This window comes from Symphodus melops (genome assembly GCF_947650265.1).
Source record: "Symphodus melops genome assembly, chromosome: 23".
NCBI classification, from domain to species: domain Eukaryota; kingdom Metazoa; phylum Chordata; class Actinopteri; order Labriformes; family Labridae; genus Symphodus; species Symphodus melops.
This window is the reverse complement of record NC_136713.1, coordinates 1,201,187-1,223,075: the sequence shown is the minus strand read 5'-3', so window position 1 is coordinate 1,223,075 and position 21,889 is coordinate 1,201,187. Positions and strand designations below refer to the sequence as shown.

Sequence of the window (21,889 nt, the reverse complement as noted above, 5' to 3'; positions counted from 1 at the left end):
AAACCAAATACGCTCCGTTATAAACATTGTCAAATAAAAATACCTATATTAGTGTCAGAACATGCACCCATTGCACTTTTAGGAAGAGATGCTTTATGTAAACTAAATTACACAATAAGGTGTACACCAGAAGGCTGTCTGGTGGATGTGCTAAGTGATACTAGTCATCACCTATTCATGACACCAGTGTCTGAGACTTCTCCAGTGTACTGGAGTCCAGAGCTACTAGTCAGCTAAGCTTTGGAAGAAGTTCATTGTAGCACAAATGCCTCATGCTAAGTTGAGTATTTGTACCGTGTGCTTAAATATGTTAAGGAAACAGATAAGTAAACACAGAAGAGTGGTTGAGTAGGCTACCTAAGGTTTAGCTTAGCTCATCTACAAGATAAGTTTTCTGTAATTTGAGTGTAAATTTAGGTCTGAACATTGTGATCATGAAAGATATTTGTTTGGTAATTTTTGAAACTATCTCAGAAGTCTGTTTAACTTAAATGATGATGTCACCTACTTTGAAAATCACAAACACATAGATACATATCTATTCAAAAAGGGAACAGTTTGAAGAGTAAAATTAGTGGAAAACTTTGTGAAACAGGTGATAAAAAAGGGTGTTTGTAGGATACATTTATGCAAACATTTGTCTTCAATTAATAATAAAAAATAAATGGTGACTTTTACTTAAAGTAGATTTTCAGTGAGTTGGTTTTTACTTTCATTTGAGTGCATTTTAAAGGGCTACTTTAACTTTGACTTCAGTGAGATTTTAATAAAGAAGGGTATTTTCACTTGTAAGAATATTTTGGTTGTCTTTATGCCTCTGACTGAGGGTCGCTTGAGGTCTGTGGAGACGATGTGAAAGGCTGATGGTAGTACTCTAAGATCTGCTAGTCTGATGATTCAGGAGGCACATGATCAGCTCATGTGCAAGGGGGGAAGTTATAAAGAATTAAAAAAAAAAAGTACTATCTGTTTAAACTAATTTTCGGAGGAGAATGCTGACGCTCAGTCTGTTCAGTTTTTGCTTCTGTTGATGAGTTTTTGTTTTGTGAGGTTTTAAGCAGGTGGAATGCTGAAAAGTTTTTTGATTAAAACAGAGAATAAAACAAGAAGATAAAAATAGAAATATAAAATACAGAAATAATACCATCTGCAAAGCCAAAGTGTTGGTGAAAAAATGAATGGGGTGTTAAAAAATTGTATTGTTTAAAATACAAACAAATTATAAATAAATTGCTGTGTAAAGCACTTTGTCTAAAAGTGCTCTATAAATAAAATTATTATTATTATTACTATTATTATAAAATATGCCAACGCATGGGATTGAATTGAGAGACTGCATGGATAAAGGGGGGACATTGAAATATGTTAATCATACATCAGGATCATGTGAAAATATGAAATAAAATGATTCTATTTTTGATGTTTTTCTTGTGCAAAGATACTGGTTTGTGATTTCTCTCCATAGGATGGTATTTGGGGAGACCAGTGTGAGAGTGATGGACTGTCCAGAGATTCCTTCAGCCTAAAGGACGTGAACATTCAAATGCAGGCGAGTGGAGGACATCCTGATGGACAGTGGACTTGAATGAGGAGATCATGGTGAGAGGTCTTGAATGAACAATCTTTGAAGTCCTATGGAAGAAGCTGATACTCCTAAAAAGCCTGACTTTGAACACATTTTCGATTTTATTTCTGAGGTTTATATTATCAGAAAATTCAAAAGAATACATTCATCATCGAGCTCAACAGAAGTGATTAAATACAAATCAGTATCTTTTACAAAACAGTTACGCCTTCTGTTTGAATCCCAATATAATAAATGATTCTGTCACGTTCCAACAGAAAGATCTGAGGGTTAGACGGGTCATAAACATGGACCTTAGATATGAGCACAGTGAAGGAACGCTCTTCAGCACACCACACTCACACCTGGTTCACTAGATTTCAAACTTCTTGGTTTTCTCAAAGGGTGCTTGGATTACAATGTTGTTCCTGAAGATTCTAGAAAACAGAGAAAGGAGAGCAAACATCACTCATTCAGCCAGAACCCTAAGTTTCAGTGTACATCAAAATAACCTATCACAATGATGATGACGAATGACTCATCTGTCAGAGTATGATAAGAAATGTCTTCATAAAGGAAAGGTGCTGTTATTAATGCATGCTCACCGCACAGTTTCGATGGAGGAGTTGTTGGAGATCAGTTCGAGCAACGTGGATGTTGAAGCATCGGTGATTTTATTGTGACTCAGGCTGTGAAATACACAAAGAAAAAAGTGACGCGGTGATTTGTTTATCACACGTCATGTCTTTTCAATCTTTCAACAATTGCTCTGCTCTGACCAAATCTGGTACATCTGACCTCCAGAGTCAATACATCAACAAAACCACTTTGGAAAACAAAATAGGGAGGTGCAACAGTCTGGAAATCAACATTTGTTTTCTCTTTTTATCAGCAAAGGTTGTGTGGTCACATCACTGGCTCTTTCTGAAACCTAACACCAACTGCACCTGTTGTATCCAAATATATTCTTTATATATTTTTACACTGTTGTCTTGTGAACTCACTCGAGGACGTGCACTTTGTGCAGATGTTCCTTGATTGTGAGCAGCAGCTGGTCGGTTAGCTGGCAGTGACTGAGGTCCAGCTCTGTCAGCCCTTCAGAGAAGTCCAGCATCCAGGCCAAAGCTCGACAGGCCTTCTGATCCAGTACAGTGTGACTGAGATCCAGCTCTCCACCCAGGGCTTTACACAAGGACCCTGCAAGTCTCACTGAGTCCCCCCTCAAAGGAAGCAGCAACACCAGCTGGAGCAGGACAACTTTATTGGCTCTAAACGGGAGAATCAGAGTGAAGGGCAGGCTATTAGTGTACTGACAGGAACAACAGACACTCAGACTCTGGTCTTGGTCATTTTATAGTCCCCACCCAACACCAAACCTGAGGCGGACTCTGTCCAGGACAGGAAACAGCAGGTCCAGTCCACTGTCCTCCACCTCACAGTCCTGCAGATGGAGCTCTGTGTCCTGGCTGCTGTATCTCAGGATGATGGAGACGACCCTGCAGTCAGCGACCGTCAGTCTGAGAGTCTCACTCTGATCGTTCTCTGACAGCTCCACACAGGAGGAACAGGACAGATCTAACCTGTGCTGCAGAGCCCGGAGCAGACTGACTGCTGCCCTCTGCTGGTCATCAGAGGAAGCACAGCAGTAGACGAACTTCAGCAGCAGATTCCTGTCAACACTGTTAGGAACACTGATTACAAAAAAGTCATTGTTAAACAAATATCAGCATTTCTGTGAGGAACAAGCACAAACGTCCGACCTGAGTTGAGAAACTTTGTCCAGTGTGCACAGGATGGATTGGATTTCCCCTGTTGGTATGGATGTCCACAGGAGGTTCAGTTTCACTCCATCACAGTGTTTGAGGGTGAAGAGCAGAGCAGCACAGTCCTCTGAGTCCATCTCTTGGCAGGTCAGGTTGATCACGTGATCAAATGACCTGAGTAAGCTGGGGACAACTGAACTGGCACGAGTTGTATAGATCTCTCTGAGGGAAGTCAACGTAAAGCTGGGAGAAATCCTGAAAGCAAAATAAAAAAGAAATCCCGACTGAAAAAGGCACAAACGCTAAAAGAAATGTAGATTTATAAAAAATGACCTTTGATTTACCCTGCGTCCAATATTCCCCAACATAGGTCAGAGTTTACTTACACGTCCACATATTCTTCATCGAGTTGTTTTTGAATTGATCAACACTTTTAAAGGGTGAGTGGCGTACATCCTTACAGGTCCAATTTTGTGAATCGTCCATAAAAACACACAAACCTTACAAATGTGATCCTGTCCAGAAAGGGAAGCAGACGTGGGATGCTCTCTTGCAGGAAGCTGTTTTTCCTCAGGTTCACAGTTATGATCTGAGACGACTGCTGCAGAAGATGATGAAGAAGCTCCCAGTTCAGACAGAAGGGGGTCAAGTCTCCATTGACCTTTCTCAAGAAGCCCAAGGTCAAGTCCTCGTCCTGAGTTTGATAGAGGAGATCTAGTAGCTGCAGGGAAGTCTTCTCCTGCAGCCTGTTGAAGAAAATTGTCAATATATCTTCAGAAGAGTGAATGATTATTACATTCTATGTGTTTTTTACACATTCGGTGATTATAAAGTTGAGGAAATATGTTTACTTGATTGTAAGAGGGCCATCATGACAGAGCAGTGAAATGAGACACCGAGCAGGGATGCAGGCCTCAGTTAGATCCAACTGTCTGACTTTCCAGTATCGCAGCAGAGATGCCAGACGACTCACAACCCTCAACGACACTTTCTCTGAAGGTGGGTCTGATTGAGAGGCACGAGAAAGCTGCTCGGTAACAGTCAGACGGGGAACTCTCAGTCTTCTTACCCATCCAGACAGAAGCAAGGCCATGCTGTTGGAAAGCCTAAGATTGAAACATTCAGAGAGAAAGCACAAGTTACATAAACAATCTGGACATTTAACCCTCTATCGCACCCAAGCACATTCATGTGTTTTTGACTTTTTATTTCTAGCATATTTTATCCTTTTTTTCCATGCATACTGATGATTTATTCAAAGTTTTGCATTTGTGAGTGTTCTACTCTTTTTTTCATGTCTATTTTTAGCTTTTCTTAAACAATATAGCATGAAACACTGAACTTACACAACCTTCACAATTAAATGTGCGCATTGAAACCCATTCAAAACACTATTTTTAATACTGCTTGAATATAAAGTATAAAACATGCATCTTCTCATTTCTCTCCTTAATCTGAAGCCCGGGGCTTTAAGTGAGTGCTCTGAGGGATTTCCTTCTCGATGACTTCCTTTTTACCTTATAAGGAAAATACATTGAAGTGCAAAGTTTGCATAAAGTGAAAATTTAACATTGAGGAAATAATAATAATGCATATGAATAAATATCGCTAAAGGTTACATAACGTCCGTATTTTAAAGGTGTATCACAGGGTTCAACTGAACAAGATGATGTTTTCAGAAAAAGAGGAATTAAAAATGCAAACCTCAGACTGTGTAGTCTTTTCGTGTGTCTAAATAGCAGTGATGCTTCTCTGACAGACATCATTCTGGGAGTGAGGATGAGATCCACGCTACGACCACAGAGTCCAAGAACTCGTCCCACAGACTTGCAGGTGTTGCTGTGCAGCTTTCCTGTTAACTGAAGGTTGAATCCGAGGAGCCGCAGCAGAGGAACCAACTGCTCAGCCTCATCTCGGGATCTGACAGACACCAATCTGCACACGACCTGGAAAAAGTCTGGCTGTCTGCAGCTAAAAAAGAAATATGTGGATGAAGTGTGAAAACAGCTGAGTGAAGTACGGGACAAATATTATTATGAACAAGCTCAGGTGAAATGTCTTTCATAATAATAAGATATTTAAAAAAAAACTTTTTAAGTATGATTCTATTCTCTTTGCATTTAAAAAATCGAACTATATAAAACTCTGCTGCTCGCTTACAGACAGAAACACAGCTCTTCTTTATGTAAACTCTATTATCCAGGTCTGCTCTAAGCTCAGCCAATGAAAGGCTTCTGATCCAACCTTCACAACAGGGTCCAAAGTCTCTTCTCATCTGTCGCCCCCCGGTGGTGGAATGAAATATCAAACTGAATATGATCTGCAGAGTGAATACCTACGACCTTCATGATGATGATGATGATGATGATGATGATGATGATGATGATGTTTAGGATGGATTTGATGCTGATCAGAGATCTAGAACAGCTGTCAATGTTGCTGTTGACAACAAGACAATAACATGTCTGATTGTCTCTGGTCACTTCCTATCAGCACCTGTGTGTCTGATTGGAATTGAAGCTGAAGATCAAATGTTTCTAAACTGTGACTAAATATCATTCTTGAAAACGTGTTGGAGGACTCAGAAAGGTCAAAGACAGAGTTGTTTCTTAAAGTCTGTCTCAATAATTCATCATCAATGATCTCCACAGACTGAACCAGAGGATCACAAGTGTTGATCCGTTTCATTCTAAATCTTTAAAAACTTCAGTAAACAGTTGTTCAGCTAAATGAGGATTTCTGGGAGTATGTTATACATGTCAACATCGTGTGTTGTTGGATAATTCAAGGTTACAGTGAGAGGATTCAGATGGAGGAGAAAAACCTTAACAGATGTACACTGTGGTGTGAAGAGTCATTCATTTACCTGAGCTGTAAGATATAAGGCAGACACTGAAGGAAGCTCCTCACTTCACTCTCTTCATATGGACAGTCAATCAGCTCCACTGGAGTCTTCTCTGGTCGGAGTCTCAGCACTTCCAGGAGGATGGAGGTCTTTCTCTCTGACAGGTTGATGGGTTGAATAATATAACTGTCCCTAAAGCTGAATCTATCAACAGACTGGATAAAGATGCAGCATGTCACGGCCGTGGTTCTATTCTGACAGACGACACTGAAACTGTGTGCAGGCTGAGAAATAGACAACTTTATTAGTCGTTGCAGAGCCCTTATATACTGTTCAACAGATGTCACAAATTCCTTCCCACTTTAGATACTTCTGTACTCTTCACATGTCAGACCTATATTTGAGGAACAGTTCATCCTCTCTTCCCATATGGTCATAGCTTCTCCAAATAGATCATAGGTCTGCTAACAGCAAAGTCACCTCTACAAAGTGTATCCAAACTGAACGTATTCACAGAAATTCGTACTATCACAGGTCAATGGACAAGACAGCAGGAACTGACTGGAGAACTGACTGTAATGATGGAAGGACTCTCAAGCCTGTTTGAGTCTCATAGTCCTTCATATGGGAGGCCAGATCCTGAAGGAACTCATACTGATCTTTTAAGTAGTCCCATCCCTCCACATCACCAAAGGGGAATGTTTCATATGAGCACAGTGATGATAACAGCTGCAGTGTGTTCTCTTCTGGCTGCTGATCGTTCTCTCCTGGCTGCTGATCGCTCTCTGCTGCTGCACAGAACAGACGTCCACAGAACTCGACTCCTCTTTCAGACCAGTCAGAGAAACTGAAATGAAAATAGAAAACTTTGTTAAGTCAGCATCAGAAAGGAGACATGAATCACTGACAGAGTGGATCTACTCAAAGCTGACAAATAAACACAAAGGAGCAGAACACACTTTGGTCATCTACACACAAATAATGATGCAATAAAGAAGATCAAATGTTTCTAAACTGTGACTAAATATCATTCTTGAAAACGTGTTGGAGGACTCAGAAAGGTCAAAGACAGAGTTGTTTCTTAAAGTCTGTCTCAATAATTCATCATCAATTATCTCCACAGACTGAAGTGGAGGATCACAAGTGTTGACCTGTTTATTGATTGATTTGTCTATTTCTGATTGTCTTTTTAATGTGCCATAGTACATTGTCCTGACTACAACAAATGATCAACATGTAGGTACATATACAACGTACACCATTCTGCTGACTTCTTTTAAGTTAGATGACAGTGTAAAGCTTTTCTCTGTTGACAGAGGCGACCCTCTATGGACTTGTTTTATCTGCTTTGAGGCTCCTGAAGGGAGCCGTAATAAAACTATCTACATCCAGAGAGAAGGTGACAAAGAAAGAAAGGAAATCAAGCAGGACCAGCAGTTTGGCTTCCTACACTTTTAAATGATACCAATGAAGTAATAAGATACAAAGAAATCAAGTCCATGACAAAAGAAAACAGATCAAACAATGAATGTTCCTTCCATGCAGGAGATTTACTGTTTTCCATTTAAAGGAGCAAATATCTGTCCATTCTTTGTCTCTTATTACCAGTTTTCTTTGTTTTCACCTGTTTCATTCTAAATCTTTAAAAACTTCAGTAAACAGTTGTTCAGCTAAATGAGGATTTCTGGGAGTATGTTATACATGTCAGCATCGTGTGTTGTTGGATAATTCAAGGTTACAGTGACAGGATTCAGATGGAGGAGAAAAACCTTAACAGATGTACACTGTGGTGTGAAGAGTCATTCATTTACCTGAGCTGTGAGATATGAGGCAGACACTGAAGGAAGCTCCTCACTTCACTCTCTTCATATGGACAGTCAATCAGCTCCACTGGAGTCTTCTCTGGTCGGAGTCTCAGCACTTCCAGGAGGAAGGAGGTCTTTCTCTCTGACAGGTTGATGGGTTGAATAATATAACTGTCCCTAAAGCTGAATCTATCAACAGACTGGATAAAGATGCAGCATGTCACGGCCGTGGTTCTATTCTGACAGACGACACTGAAACTGTGTGCAGGCTGAGAAATAGACAACTTTATTAGTCGTTGCAGAGCCCTTATATACTGTTCAACAGATGTCACAAATTCCTTCCCACTTTAGATACTTCTGTACTCTTCACATGTCAGACCTATATTTGAGGAACAGTTCATCCTCTCTTCCCATATGGTCATAGCTTCTCCAAATAGATCATAGGTCTGCTAACAGCAAAGTCACCTCTACAAAGTGTATCCAAACTGAACGTATTCACAGAAATTCGTACTATCACAGGTCAATGGACAAGACAGCAGGAACTGACTGGAGAACTGACTGTAATGATGGAAGGACTCTCAAGCCTGTTTTAGTCTCACAGTCCTTCATATGGGAGGCCAGATCCTGAAGGAACTCATACTGAAGTGTTTGATTGTACCATCCCTTCACATCACCAAAGGGGAATGTTTTATATGAGCACAGTGATGATAACAGCTGCAGTGTGTTCTTTCCTGTCTGCTGATCGCTCTCTGCTGCTGCACAGAACAGACGTCCACAGAACTCGACTTCTCTTTCAGACCAGTCAGAGAAACTGAAATGAAAGTAGAAAACTTTGTTAAGTCAGCATCAGAAAGGAGACATGAATCACTGACAGAGTGGATCTACTCAAAGCTGACAAATAAACACAAAGGAGCAGAACACACTTTGGTCATCTACACACAAATAATGATGCAATAAAGAAGATCAAATGTTTCTAAACTGTGACTAAATATCATTCTTGAAAACGTGTTGGAGGACTCAGAAAGGTCAAAGACAGAGTTGTTTCTTAAAGTCTGTCTCAATAATTCATCATCAATGATCTCCACAGACTGAACCAGAGGATCACAAGTGTTGACCTGTTTATTGATTGATTAGTCTATTTCTGATTGTCTTTTTAATGTGCCATAGTACATTGTCATGACTACAACAAATGATCAACATGTAGGTACATATACAACGTACACCATTCTGCTGACTTCTTTTAAGTTAGATGACAGTGTAAAGCTTTTCTCTGTTGACAGAGGCGACCCTCTATGGACTTGTTTTATCTGCTTTGAGGCTCCTGAAGGGAGCCGTAATAAAACTATCTACATCCAGAGAGAAGGTGACAAAGAAAGAAAGGAAATCAAGCAGGACCAGCAGTTTGGCTTCCTACACTTTTAAATGATACCAATGAAGTATTAAGATACAAAGAAATCAAGTCCATGACAAAAGAAAACAGATCAAACAATGAATGTTCCTTCCATGCAGGAGATTTACTGTTTTCCATTTAAAGGAGCAAATATCTGTCCATTCTTTGTCTCATATTACCAGTTTTCTTTGTTTTCACCTGTTTCATTCTAAATCTTTAAAAACTTCAGTAAACAGTTGTTCAGCTAAATGAGGATTTCTGGGAGTATGTTATACATGTCAGCATCATGTGTTGTTGGATAATTCAAGGTTACAGTGAGAGGATTCAGATGGAGGAGAAAAACCTTAACAGATGTACACTGTGGTGTGAAGAGTCATTCATTTACCTGAGCTGTGAGATATAACGCAGACACTGAAGGAAGCTCCTCACTTCACTCTCTTCATATGGATAGCCAATCAGCTTCACTGGAGTCTTCTCTGGTCGGTCTCTCAGCACTTCCAGGAGGATGGAGGTGTTTCTCTCTGAGAGGACAATGGACCAGAGAGCAGGAGCTGACTGGAGAACTGACTGTAATGATGGAAGGACTCTCAAGCCTGTTTGAGTCTCATAGTCCTTCACGAGGGAGTACAGATCCAGAAGGAACGCACACTGACATTCTTTAAAGTCGTCCCATACCCCCACATCAACTAAGGGGAATGTTTCATATGAGCACAGTGATGATAACAGCTGCAGTGTGTTCTTTCCTGTCTGCTGATCGCTCTCTGCTGCTGCACAGAACAGACGTCCACAGAACTCGACTCCTCTTTCAGACCAGTCAGAGAAACTGAAATGAAAGCAGAAAACTTTGTTAAGTCAGCATCAGAAAGGAGACATGAATCACTGACAGAGTGGATCTACTCAAAGCTGACAAATAAACACAAAGGAGCAGAACACACTTTGGTCATCTACACACAAATAATGATGCAATAAAGAAGATCAAATGTTTCTAAACTGTGACTAAATATCATTCTTGAAAACGTGTTGGAGGACTCAGAAAGGTCAAAGACAGAGTTGTTTCTTAAAGTCTGTCTCAATAATTCATCATCAATGATCTCCACAGACTGAACCAGAGGATCACAAGTGTTGACCTGTTTATTGATTGATTAGTCTATTTCTGATTGTCTTTTTAATGTGCCATAGTACATTGTCATGACTACAACAAATGATCAACATGTAGGTACATATACAACGTACACCATTCTGCTGACTTCTTTTAAGTTAGATGACAGTGTAAAGCTTTTCTCTGTTGACAGAGGCGACCCTCTATGGACTTGTTTTATCTGCTTTGAGGCTCCTGAAGGGAGCCGTAATAAAACTATCTACATCCAGAGAGAAGGTGACAAAGAAAGAAAGGAAATCAAGCAGGACCAGCAGTTTGGCTTCCTACACTTTTAAATGATACCAATGAAGTATTAAGACACAAAGACATCAAGTCCATGACAATAGAAAACAGATCAAACAATGAATGTTCCTTCCATGCAGGAGATTTACTGTTTTCCATTTAAAGGAGCAAATATCTGTCCATTCTTTGTCTCTTATTACCAGTTTTCTTTGTTTTCACCTGTTTCATTCTAAATCTTTAAAAACTTCAGTAAACAGTTGTTCAGCTAAATGAGGATTTCTGGGAGTATGTTATACATGTCAGCATTGTGTGTTGTTGGATAATTCAAGGTTACAGTGAGAGGATTCAGATGGAGGAGAAAAACCTTAACAGATGTACACTGTGGTGTGAAGAGTCATTCATTTACCTGAGCTGTAAGATATAAGGCAGACAGTCAAGGAAGCTCCTCACTTCACTCTCTTCATCTGGATAGCCAATCAGCTCCACTGGAGTCTTCTCTGGTCGGAGTCTCAGCACTTCCAGGAGGACGGAGGTCTTTCTCTTTGAGAGGTCAATGAACAAGACAGCAGGAGCTGACTGGAGAACTGACTGTAATGATGGAAGGACTCTCAAGCCTGTTTTAGTCTCATAGTCCTTCATGTGGGAGCACAGATCCAGAAGGAACTCACACTGACATTCTTTATCGTCTTCGTCCCATACCCCCACATCAACTAAGGGGAATGTTTCATATGAGCACAGTGATGATAACAGCTGCAGTGTGTTCTTTCCTGTCTGCTGATCGCTCTCTGCTGCTGCACAGAACAGACGTCCACAGAACTCGACTCCTCTGTTAGACCAATCAGAGAAACTGAAATGAAAGCAGAAAACTTTGTTAAGTCAGCATCAGAAAGGAGACATGAATCACTGACAGAGTGGATCTACTCAAAGCTGACAAATAAACACAAAGGAGCAGAACACACTTTGGTCATCTACACACAAATAATGATGCAATAAAGAAGATCAAATGTTTCTAAACTGTGACTAAATATCATTCTTGAAAACGTGTTGGAGGACTCAGAAAGGTCAAAGACAGAGTTGTTTCTTAAAGTCTGTCTCAATAATTCATCATCAATGATCTCCACAGACTGAACCAGAGGATCACAAGTGTTGACCTGTTTATTGATTGATTAGTCTATTTCTGATTGTCTTTTTAATGTGCCATAGTACATTGTCATGACTACAACAAATGATCAACATGTAGGTACATATACAACGTACACCATTCTGCTGACTTCTTTTAAGTTAGATGACAGTGTAAAGCTTTTCTCTGTTGACAGAGGCGACCCTCTATGGACTTGTTTTATCTGCTTTGAGGCTACTGAAGGGGGCCGTAATAAAACTATCTACATCCAGAGAGAAGGTGACAAAGAAAGAAAGGAAATCAAGCAGGACCAGCAGTTTGGCTTCCTACACTTTTAAATGATACCAATGAAGTATTAAGACACAAAGAAATCAAGTCCATGACAAAAGAAAACAGATCAAACAATGAATGTTCCTTCCATGCAGGAGATTTACTGTTTTCCATTTAAAGGAGCAAATATCTGTCCCGTCACATCTCCGGGTTAAGGGTTTAGTTTATTTCTGTTTCCCTCATGTCCTGAGTTTGTGTTTTACTTTGATTCTTCTCCTGTGTCTCGTTCAGGTCAGTTGGCTGCATGCCCTAACCCCCAGCGTCTCCCACTCTGCTAATTACCTGATGTGTCTCACCTGTGTCTTGTTAACTCCACCCCCTTTCACTATATAGTGTCTGTGTTTCCCCTCACTCCTTGCCAGTTCGTCTCGTCTCTATGTAGCAGTGTTACCAGCATTATTTCTGTTTTGCCTTCCTGTTCTGACCAAGTTTGTTTTTGATCATGATTTTCTGCCTGCCGTTTTTGTACTTCTGCCTGGATTGTTTGGCTACCGTGTACCGAACCCTGCCTGCATTAAATGGATTTTTCATACTGCCTTTACCCCTGAGTTGTGTGCTTGGGTCTCCTCCTCTGTTCGTGACATGTCCATTCTTTGTCTCTTATTACCAGTTTTATCTTTGTTTTCACCTGTTTCATTCTAAATCTTTAAAAACTTCAGTAAACAGTTGTTAAGCTAAATGAGGATTTCTGGGAGTATGTTATACATGTCAGCATCATGTGTTGTTGGATGATAAACAGATGCATACAAACAGATCTATGAATACACTGACATGGACTGTAAAAGTACTTTAATTACTTCAGACCCGTTTTTTTCAACTGTTCCCAGTTTGCAGAGAGTATTTGCAGCAGCAGGGGGCCAACTACAGAAAAAGCACAGCAATCGACACCAACGCTCTTTGTAAAATATCTATTTAGTTTTTGTCTCCTACAGGTCGTGTTGTGTCCCCACATCCTCCTCAGTCTGTGTCTGAATGAAGCTGCGATCGCGCCGCCAGCCGTCATAATTATTTGAGTCATCATCCAGCAGTTTGTGATCACAGTGAAGGAAAGAAACAATCTCAAAAATAAAACACAGGCTAAGAAAAGAAAAGAAATGAAGCACTTTCATACAGCGGCCATTCTTAAGACAGTGTTGTCATGGAGACAAGACGCACGTGCAACGAGCACACAGCAAATGCTTTTCTAAAAGCAAGGTGGACACAGGTGCCTAAAGTCACTTTGAGTCTTTGAGTCGTCTTTAGAAATAATTCTGGATTTGGTTTTGTGTCTGTAAACAAATTAAATTATTCATGAAAAGAAAAACAAGGTCATCATTTGATCAGGGGCTCCATTTTCTCACTGCATGTTAAGGTAGTTTGTTTAATTTATCCTACTCTTTGTAACACAAAAAATGGTTTTATTATTAAAAGAGAAATATGTTTGTATGCTGGATTAAGAAAAAAAGCTCCACACCTGAGTGACCTGCTGTCCAGCAAAGCCTCCAGGAGGGACCCACACAGATCTGGGCAGGCAGTAGATTCTCTATTGTCCCAGTGAAGGCAGACATCTATCTTCTTGGGTTTATTCTGTATGAAATACGCTGCAATTTCAAACAGCTGTTTTTTACCCTGAACTGGAAGGTGCAGCTGATTTCCTTTAAGGCCGAATAAGCTGAGGTCCATCTTTCCTTCATTGGAAAGAACAATTTTCAACAGCTGTTCGGGCAGATGGTCCCCACTGTGAAAGAAAGAATCAGAGATCAGTTCTTCATTATAAAGAGAGAAAAACACTGTTCATTATTCCAACAACCATTTGTACTCGATACGATCAGAGGCTCATTCTCTTCTTCAATCTGCTTTATAAGACATGCTGTACACTGAACATCAGTATGAAATGTTTAACATACCACTGGATAAGGCATCCATATAGATGTCTCATTCCTTCTTCTGATACAGAAACATCTTCAAGGTTCAGCTGTACTTTCTTCTTTGACTGAGCGACCACGTAGGCCACAGCACAGCAAAGATAGGAATCCAAACTCTTACCGCTGAGATCAAGTTGGTAATCCAGTTTTTCCAGAAAGCTGGTGCACACGTCAGGACACTGAGACTCAAACAAGCATTGGCATGAGAACAGTATGTCCACATCAGGCCCAGTGTCCTCAGCAGGAGCCTCATCATCCATACACTGGTCAGGTGAAAATGTGCTGATCATTTCTGTAAAGAACCAGTTAGATGTGTTTTTTAACTCCTGAGCTGGAATCAGATGCTCCATCAAACTTGGGCTCTTCTTAGTCAACAATCGACACATGAAAGGGAGCAAATGTTTCATGTGCTTCCTCTCCTCTGTGAGCCATTGCCGAAAACCCCCCCTAATCTGATCTGGACTCTTCAAGAGCCACACTGCTGCAAAAAACTCCTGCATTGTGTAATGCAGAAAAGCGTGTATTGTTGTCGTCTCAGTGGGAGCCACTTTGACATCAAGTGATTTCAGGAAGGAAAGGACACAGCTGTCTTCACAGTGCAGGTCGGTCAAGCTCACAGTTTTTTCTTCAGTTGCATGAAAAGCAGCCTCAGCCAAAGTCAGTAGATCCGCCCTCTTCTCCTCGATTAAGGCGTTGAGATTTTTCATTTTTTTGCCGCTGCTCGTCTGAAGACAAAAACGAACAATGTTGATGTATATTTCAGTCATACTGCCTGGCTGTGGTGAGTCTTCTGGAGTCTCAGACAACAAACAGACAGCCACCATCAGTGCGTACATCGGGACGTGGCACAGAGTGAACAACTCCAGGTTGCTGGAAACCTTCTGTTCCCTGCCAATCACAGAGAAGTACTCTTTAATGGTCTGCTCACTGAAGCCTTTCACTTCCACTCTGTCAAAGTCTCCAGAAAAGAAGTCTTCCTCGTCATCTGGTCTGCAGGTTATGATGACCTTGGCATTCGGTAGGAAGTCATTCTCTACAATTCTCTTCACCACTGAGGAAGAGAGATCTGTGATTCCATCGAAAATAATTGTCACTTTGTCAGAGTACTTCTTTATGTCCTGAAAGACTTCTTCTTTGTCTTCGTCTGGTTCACTGTATGCACTGAAAAGAAGTTCCTCCAGGCTCAGACGGGAGTCTCTGATGAGGGATGTCTCCCTCATGTCAAAGTAAAACATGTAATCAAGCTCCCCGCTGTCTGTTTCTGCCCAGAGTTTTAACATTTCATGACTGAGTGCTGTCTTTCCAATTCCAGGCTTCCCAACGATGACTATGTTTTTAGATTTTTTCAGCAGGTCACTGGGGGAGATTTCTTGTCTGTCCTCAGGGATGTATTTCCTGAGCTTTTTGGGGCGAATCATTTTGCTCTTTTGCTTCTTAGCTTTCTTTATTTTGGATGATGAAAGTTTTCCGTGTGTGTCTAATACAAGTGAACTGTATGACAGATCGGGCATGTTGATTCCTTCAAACTGTTTTTTGTCTCTCTCCCAAAATTCCTTGGATCTTTTTTGTGCTTTTAACTTTAACTTTTCTTTGTATCTGTGGCACGATCTCAGGCCTGAAAAAGATTAAACACAGGGAAAGAGTTTATAAGTGTGTCATGCTCGCTAGTCACATATTTGTACATAGACAAATTTAGGTTCATTATCTTACATCATTTAGTATAAATCACAATTCTGCTTCAAAATACCTTGGGAGTAGTTTAGATCCATTTCTGTGTCGTCCTTGAAGTCGAAGCAGCTGATCAAGACGTCAAGGTCAAACTCTTTAGTCCCAGTTAAAGCTTCAGTCTTTCTCTCAGGGAGAGAAGACGTCCTCCCAGAGGTCCTCCTGAGCATTGTGTCAATAACCTTCAGGAGTTTTTCGCAGGCTGCTTCCCCCTTCTTTATAACTGAGTCCAGTATTTTTCTTGATTTATTATAGTCATCTCTCTCTGCCTTTATTTTACTGACCTCTTCGTCACTGAAAACTCCATGGTCGTTTAAATTCTCCACAATCACAGAGACCCCGAGATCCTTTAATTTTCTCACAAGGAGGCATCTGTTGTCTTCGACTAGTAATTTAGCAGACTGTGCTGAACACGCCATTTGTCCTCACTTCTGCACACACACCCTCCTTCAATAATCTGCAGAACAAAAGACGAGGTAACATAAAATATATAATACAAATGTAAATTTCCTCATGCATCTTCAGACAATGTTTATAGAATAGTTTCTTAATCAGTTGCAGGCTAGTTTTTTACAACTGTTTTTTACAACTGAACCCAGAAAAGACTGAGGTGATTGTTTTTGGCCCTAAAGAGGAAAGGTCAGAGGTCAGCGCTTGTCTTGAATCCATGTCCTTAAGAACAACAAATCAAGCCAGAAATCTTGGTGTGATTATGGACTCAGACCTCAAATTCAACAACCACATTAAGATGGTAACAAAATCAGCTTATTACCATCTGAAAAATATTGCAAGAATCAAAAGTTTTCTGACCAAACAAGATTCAGAGAAACTTGTTCATGCTTTTATTTTCAGCAGGCTGGATTATTGTAACGGTGTGTTTACAGGCCTTAGTAAAAAATCAGTCCGACAGCTGCAGCTGATCCAGAACGCAGCAGCCAGAGTCCTCACCAACACAAAGAGGGTGGAGCACATTACACCTGTGCTTCAATCACTGCACTGGCTGCCTGTGTGTCAGAGGATCCACTTTAAAATCTTACTACTGGTCTATAAAGCATTAAATGGTCTTGGCCCTAAGTACATGTCAGATCTACTTGTAGAATATAAAACATCCAGACCGCTCAGGTCCTCAGGAAGAAGTTTACTCAGTGTTCCCAGAGTCAGAAGCAAACAAGGTGAAGCAGCGTTTAGTCACTACGCTCCTCACCTGTGGAACAAACTCCCTGAACACCTGAGGACTGCTGCCACACTCAACTCCTTTAAATCAGCCTTAAAACTTTGTTATTCACTCAGGCTGAACATTAGAAATATACTGTCTGCCTTACTGCATCACATTCTTCCTTCTTTGATAGTTTTAACAGTTGTTCCTTTATCCAGTATTTTCACTTTCATCCCCGTCTTTTAATGATGTATTTTGTATTCTTTCCTTCAGCTCTGTTTTTATGTTTTTATGTCTGTCATAAGAAATGACCTGTCAATCTCCAACTATTCCTCCTCTGTCATCAAAGTGTCCGATCCCGGCTTTGACAAAGAAGACATGAAATGTTTTGCCTGGACCACATCACACACAGACTGTTTATCGGAGAGAGACACTTACAGAAAGGCCTCAAAATGTCAACTGAAGAAAAACTCCATCTGCTGTCTGGTGCCAGTGGAGGGTGACTGTCCTGAGCATGAAAGAAACAAAAAAAGAACAAATTAGGAGTGGTAACTAATAACTGCACTGATAGTTAATGGTACTTAGAACAAAGTAGGTGTTTATTATTTAGCTTAATTATTAATATTACATTTAAAACACACTAAAAATAAAATAAAAAATCTTATATATTTTTATTCAGACTATTCAGTATTGTATCAGTAAAAAACAACATTCATTTAAAAGATTATAAAAGGTTAGACTTTTACTGGGCTTGTCATGAGTTTCCCAGGGAGCAAAATCCAGATCAATAACCAGTGCACTACAGGTGGAGGAACATTCATGTACTTATAGATTTGATGGGGGATGGACCTTCTGTCGTCATAAAAATACATTAAGGAGCCAATATGGCTGCTGCAGAGCTAACATGAACTCTGCATCATGGGGTGCCTCCACAGTCTGACAGTAGACAGTCCCTACTTTCTGTGCTGTATACTTTTAGCACCCAATGATCAGTAGGTGCGCACAGGACGCTGATGTTTGTTCCTACTTTGTCCGATTAGTTCTAAGTGGAAGTGGTTTAATTTGAAAGGTGCAGCATCCATCCTCGTTTTTATTTTATTTTTTTATCGCTTAATTCAAGAAGAGTTATGTATATATACTGTGAGGTAGACTGAAAACTAGTAGCACTATGTACATCAAATAAAAGACTAAATAAAATAACATACAGTATATACAGGGAAGCACTAATGAAAGACAGTAATTATATAAGTATGTATGTACTGTGTATCAAATTAAACCATAAAGACGCACACATGAATAAGGAATTCATTTTTTAAACATAAATCTCAGGGGAAAAGGTTTTATAACAATTGATTAAAGTTAATTCTCACTAGTTTGTTTTGATTTGGAGGAGCACGGGACCACACACACACACACACACACACACACACACACACACACACACACACACACACACACACACACACACACACACACACACACACACACACACACACACACACACACACACACACACACACACACAGTTTAGGTTTAGGTTAACCGTTTAAGTTAGGTTTAGGTTAACCGTTTAGGTTAGGTTTAGGTTAACCGTTTAGGTTAGGTTTAGGTTAACCGTTTAAGTTAGGTTTAGGTTAACCGTTTAAGTTAGGTTTAGGTTAACCGTTTAAGTTAGGTTTAGGTTAACCGTTTAGGTTTGGTTTAGGTTAACCGTTTAGGTTTGGTTTAGGTTAACCGTTTAGGTTAGGTTTAGGTTAACCGTTTAAGTTAGGTTTAGGTTAACCGTTTAGGTTAGGTTTAGGTTAACCGTTTAAGTTAGGTTTAGGTTAACCGTTTAAGTTAGGTTTAGGTTAACCGTTTAGGTTAGGTTTAGGTTAACCGTTTAAGTTAGGTTTAGGTTAACCGTTTAGGTTAGGTTTAGGTTAACCGTTTAGGTTAACCGTTTAAGTTAGGTTTAGGTTAACCGTTTAGGTTAGGTTTAGGTTAACCGTTTAGGTTAACCGTTTAAGTTAGGTTTAGGTTAACCGTTTAGGTTAGGTTTAGGTTAACCGTTTAGGTTAGGTTTAGGTTAACCGTTTAGGTTAGGTTTAGGTTAGGTTTAGGTTAACCGTTTAGGTTAGGTTTAGGTTAACCGTTTAGGTTAGGTTTAGGTGAAAAACCTTGGAAACAAAAAGAAAATGCAAAATGTTAACATGACATTAAAATCAACATAATTTAAACATTTTAACTGAGACACATGCAGGAATAATTTTTATATTTTTAAACATTTTAATGTTCTACTGCTTTAAGCACTTCTCTGTATATTGAACACATTTTAATCCTGCATTTTAAACTCATTTTAACATTCTACATTTTAACAAAAGGTTTTTGTATTTTAAACTAATTTCAATAATCTGTTTTTTAACAAATGAATATTCTACTTCCGTTTTAATCACACATGCGAAGTAAACAAACCGCCTCATTAACGTCGCCCGTGGCAACAATATCAAATCATTAATCAACTAATTAATCAATCAAGTCCGTCTTTTTTACCGCGCGCTGAAGCAAAAGTTTATAAACAGTGTTTTCTCAAATAAAGAAATACTACAATAACTTATAAACGAGCCGCATTTAAAAATAAAGAGACAGACGATCAATAACTTATAAAAACACAGCGCCGCCTGCTGCGGATTTGTCCATGCCTGTCACTTACCGGCTGCCTCTTCGGTTTGTTTTGTAGAGTCTCAACTTTGCACAGTTAGTTTGTGGTTTAATTTCTTTTTAGTTTCGCCATCTTAACATGAGCAGAGGCAGACACGTATCAAACTTTTGTTGTGTACGTCTTTTTTTAACGCCCCCGGTGCACTCGCTGCGAAGATTGGTTCCTTCCGGTCAGGTCCAATTTTAGCGCATTTTAACAAAAATAAAAATCTGTACTTCTGCAGTTTCTTTTTTAAAATTATTTTAATTTATTGATCTAAGTACTCAATCATATATATATATATATATATATATTTTTTTTTTTTTTATTTTTTATTTTTTTTTTTTTTCCCGGACCAAAGTCCAGTTTGACTTTACAGGCATCGTGGGTGGGTATCCTTATCTTTCAGTTATTGTTGCCACAGCTGTGTGATTTGTGACTATATTGAAAAGATGAAAAGCAAACATTTATATTTTTTGCGCTACCCTTTTTTCCTTGAGAATATGACAGATCGGTGGTCATCGTTTTTTTCAGGAAAATTTTGGACATTTTTTTAGACATTTATTCCGACAGGTTTGATATTGTAAGGTATGTTATTATGTTATGCGAGTTACCTGGTTAAACAGTGTATAGCCTGTAGCTCAGTGGGTCCTCGTCGCACTTCCACATTATGCCGGTGCTGTGATCTTCTTCACTCTATTTAATTACTACACTCTCTAAACTACTGCGGGGAAGTCCTCAGGCGAGACGCGGCACGGGCTCGTGCACTATCCTTACTGCATCAACTAGGCTACACGCGTGTTAGCAGTGGCTAACATTGGCTAACTATCTCAACTTACACAAACTTATCCAACAGCGATGCAGGAAAAAAAAAGATCCCACCGCTGCCACCAATGTAACCGAGCGGTGTTTATGACGCCTACACTTAGAAACTATAAAATAAAGAAATACGGAATCGGGCATGAATTGAACACACGTCTCCTCCTTTATTGCCGCACACAGCCGAACACACAGCACGCGTCCTTAACCACCACTTCCCTTCCTTAAACCTCTTCAAAATAAAAGCTGCCGCTACAGGCTATACACTGTTTAACCAGGTAACTCGCATAACATAATAACATAATAACATACCTTACAATATTTTGACAGGTCAGTGTTTTTTCCATAAAAATTGTGGACATTTTTTTATACATTTTTTCCGACAAGTCTGCGGTCATGTTTTTTTAATGAAAATTTTACCAATTTTTTCTGAGTGGTCATCGTTTCTTCATGAAAATGTTTTTTTTTTTTTTTTTTTTGACATTTTTTTATACATTTTTCGGCAGTCATCTTTTTTTTCATGAAAATTTTGGAATTTTTTTTATACATTTTTTCCGACAGGTATTTTATATCCTGCTTAAATCACATTCATACTGTGTAGATATTTATATTTCTATATTTTATATACTGCAAAATTACATTTCATACTGTGATATTTATATTTCTATATTTTATATACTGCTAGACTTACATCTCATATAGTGAAAATAGTTCATTTATATTATATTTTTAATAATAAATAATAATAATATACATATTATATAATTTATATTTATTTTTTCTGACAGGTCATGAAAATAACGTAATCATCTTTATTTTCGAGCTCCGATTGCAGGCAGCGATGTGGAAGCCGACACGGGGACACAAGGCTGGGAGGCTGGAGGGGCTTCAGCCTAGAGGAGGGGAGCGGTAAGGGCCATTATATCGTCAGAAAAAGTCTCTCTGCGGTTCGTTTCTGGTCATCTAAGTCCTGATGTCCTTGAGAGCAGACCAGATGTGTTTGTTCACCATCTTATTTGCCTCTATGAAGGTTTATTCTCTGATGGGCCCACTGCCCAACAGAACTGTAGTATTGCTTAATATGTAAATTATGTAATCTGAAACTTGAGTAAAAACAGACTAAAACAAGTGTCACAAAAAACCTCCCAGAATAACTACTGGTTTAGAACTATGCATGGCTTCGGTTCAAAGTGAAAATGGCATTCAGTCGTTCATACTATACAATTTAGGTAACTGATTGGTGTTTTCTGGCTTCATTGATACGTATAGCACAGTATCACCTGCACAGTAATAAAGTGTTCCCTCGTAACATTAATCCAGTAAATAAGATCTTATGTGCTCTAGAAAAGGAACAGAGAAAATTTGTCATCTGTAGCTGCTGTAAGCCTGTGAAAATTTCGAACAATG

General features: G+C 39.5%; 2 protein-coding genes across 4 annotated transcripts; both read right to left on the bottom strand.

Annotated features, from left to right (window-relative positions):
* Window positions 1–1,704: 1,704 nt before the first annotated feature.
* On the bottom strand, window positions 1,705–7,434 carry LOC306818795 (uncharacterized protein; the record flags this gene model as incomplete). Its single annotated transcript, XM_079336514.1, has 11 exons — window positions 1,705–2,001; window positions 2,170–2,253; window positions 2,569–2,832; window positions 2,941–3,243; window positions 3,325–3,582; window positions 3,828–4,073; window positions 4,179–4,433; window positions 5,032–5,298; window positions 6,194–6,387; window positions 6,764–7,019; window positions 7,430–7,434. The coding sequence occupies 11 exons, from the start codon at window positions 7,432–7,434 to the stop codon at window positions 1,938–1,940; spliced, it is 2,196 nt and encodes a 731-aa protein (XP_079192640.1). The 3' UTR covers window positions 1,705–1,937.
* A 1,019-nt stretch (window positions 7,435–8,453) lies between these two features.
* LOC306818932 (uncharacterized protein) lies at window positions 8,454–21,039 on the bottom strand. 3 transcript variants are annotated; one of them, XM_079336668.1, is made up of 8 exons: window positions 20,278–21,039; window positions 17,422–17,491; window positions 15,850–16,284; window positions 14,085–15,717; window positions 13,652–13,915; window positions 11,155–11,595; window positions 9,753–10,190; window positions 8,456–8,788 (listed from the first exon to the last, which is right to left on the bottom strand). In XM_079336668.1, the coding sequence occupies exons 3-8, from the start codon at window positions 16,244–16,246 to the stop codon at window positions 8,491–8,493; spliced, it is 3,471 nt and encodes a 1,156-aa protein (XP_079192794.1). In that variant the 5' UTR covers window positions 16,247–16,284; window positions 17,422–17,491; window positions 20,278–21,039; the 3' UTR covers window positions 8,456–8,490. The 3 variants fall into 3 exon arrangements, with proteins under 3 accessions (XP_079192796.1, XP_079192794.1, XP_079192795.1); XM_079336669.1 differs by lacking the exon at window positions 20,278–21,039 and adding an exon at window positions 19,676–19,794; XM_079336670.1 differs by lacking the exons at window positions 17,422–17,491; window positions 20,278–21,039 and having other exon boundaries at window positions 8,454–8,788; window positions 15,850–15,989; window positions 16,112–16,214.
* Window positions 21,040–21,889: the final 850 nt, after the last annotated feature.

Excerpts from the sequence above, each read along its gene's own strand:
- LOC306818932 (XM_079336668.1), bottom strand. The coding sequence starts at position 16,246 with ATGGCGTGTTCAGCACAGTCTGCTAAATTACTAGTCGAAGACAACAGA. Across the intron at positions 11,596-13,651 it reads CTGGACAGCAGGTCACTCAG|TTTCTCTGATTGGTCTAACA; the intron begins GTGTGGAGCTTT and ends CTTTCATTTCAG. Across the intron at positions 10,191-11,154 it reads CCTTATATCTTACAGCTCAG|TTTCTCTGACTGGTCTGAAA; the intron begins GTAAATGAATGA and ends CTTTCATTTCAG.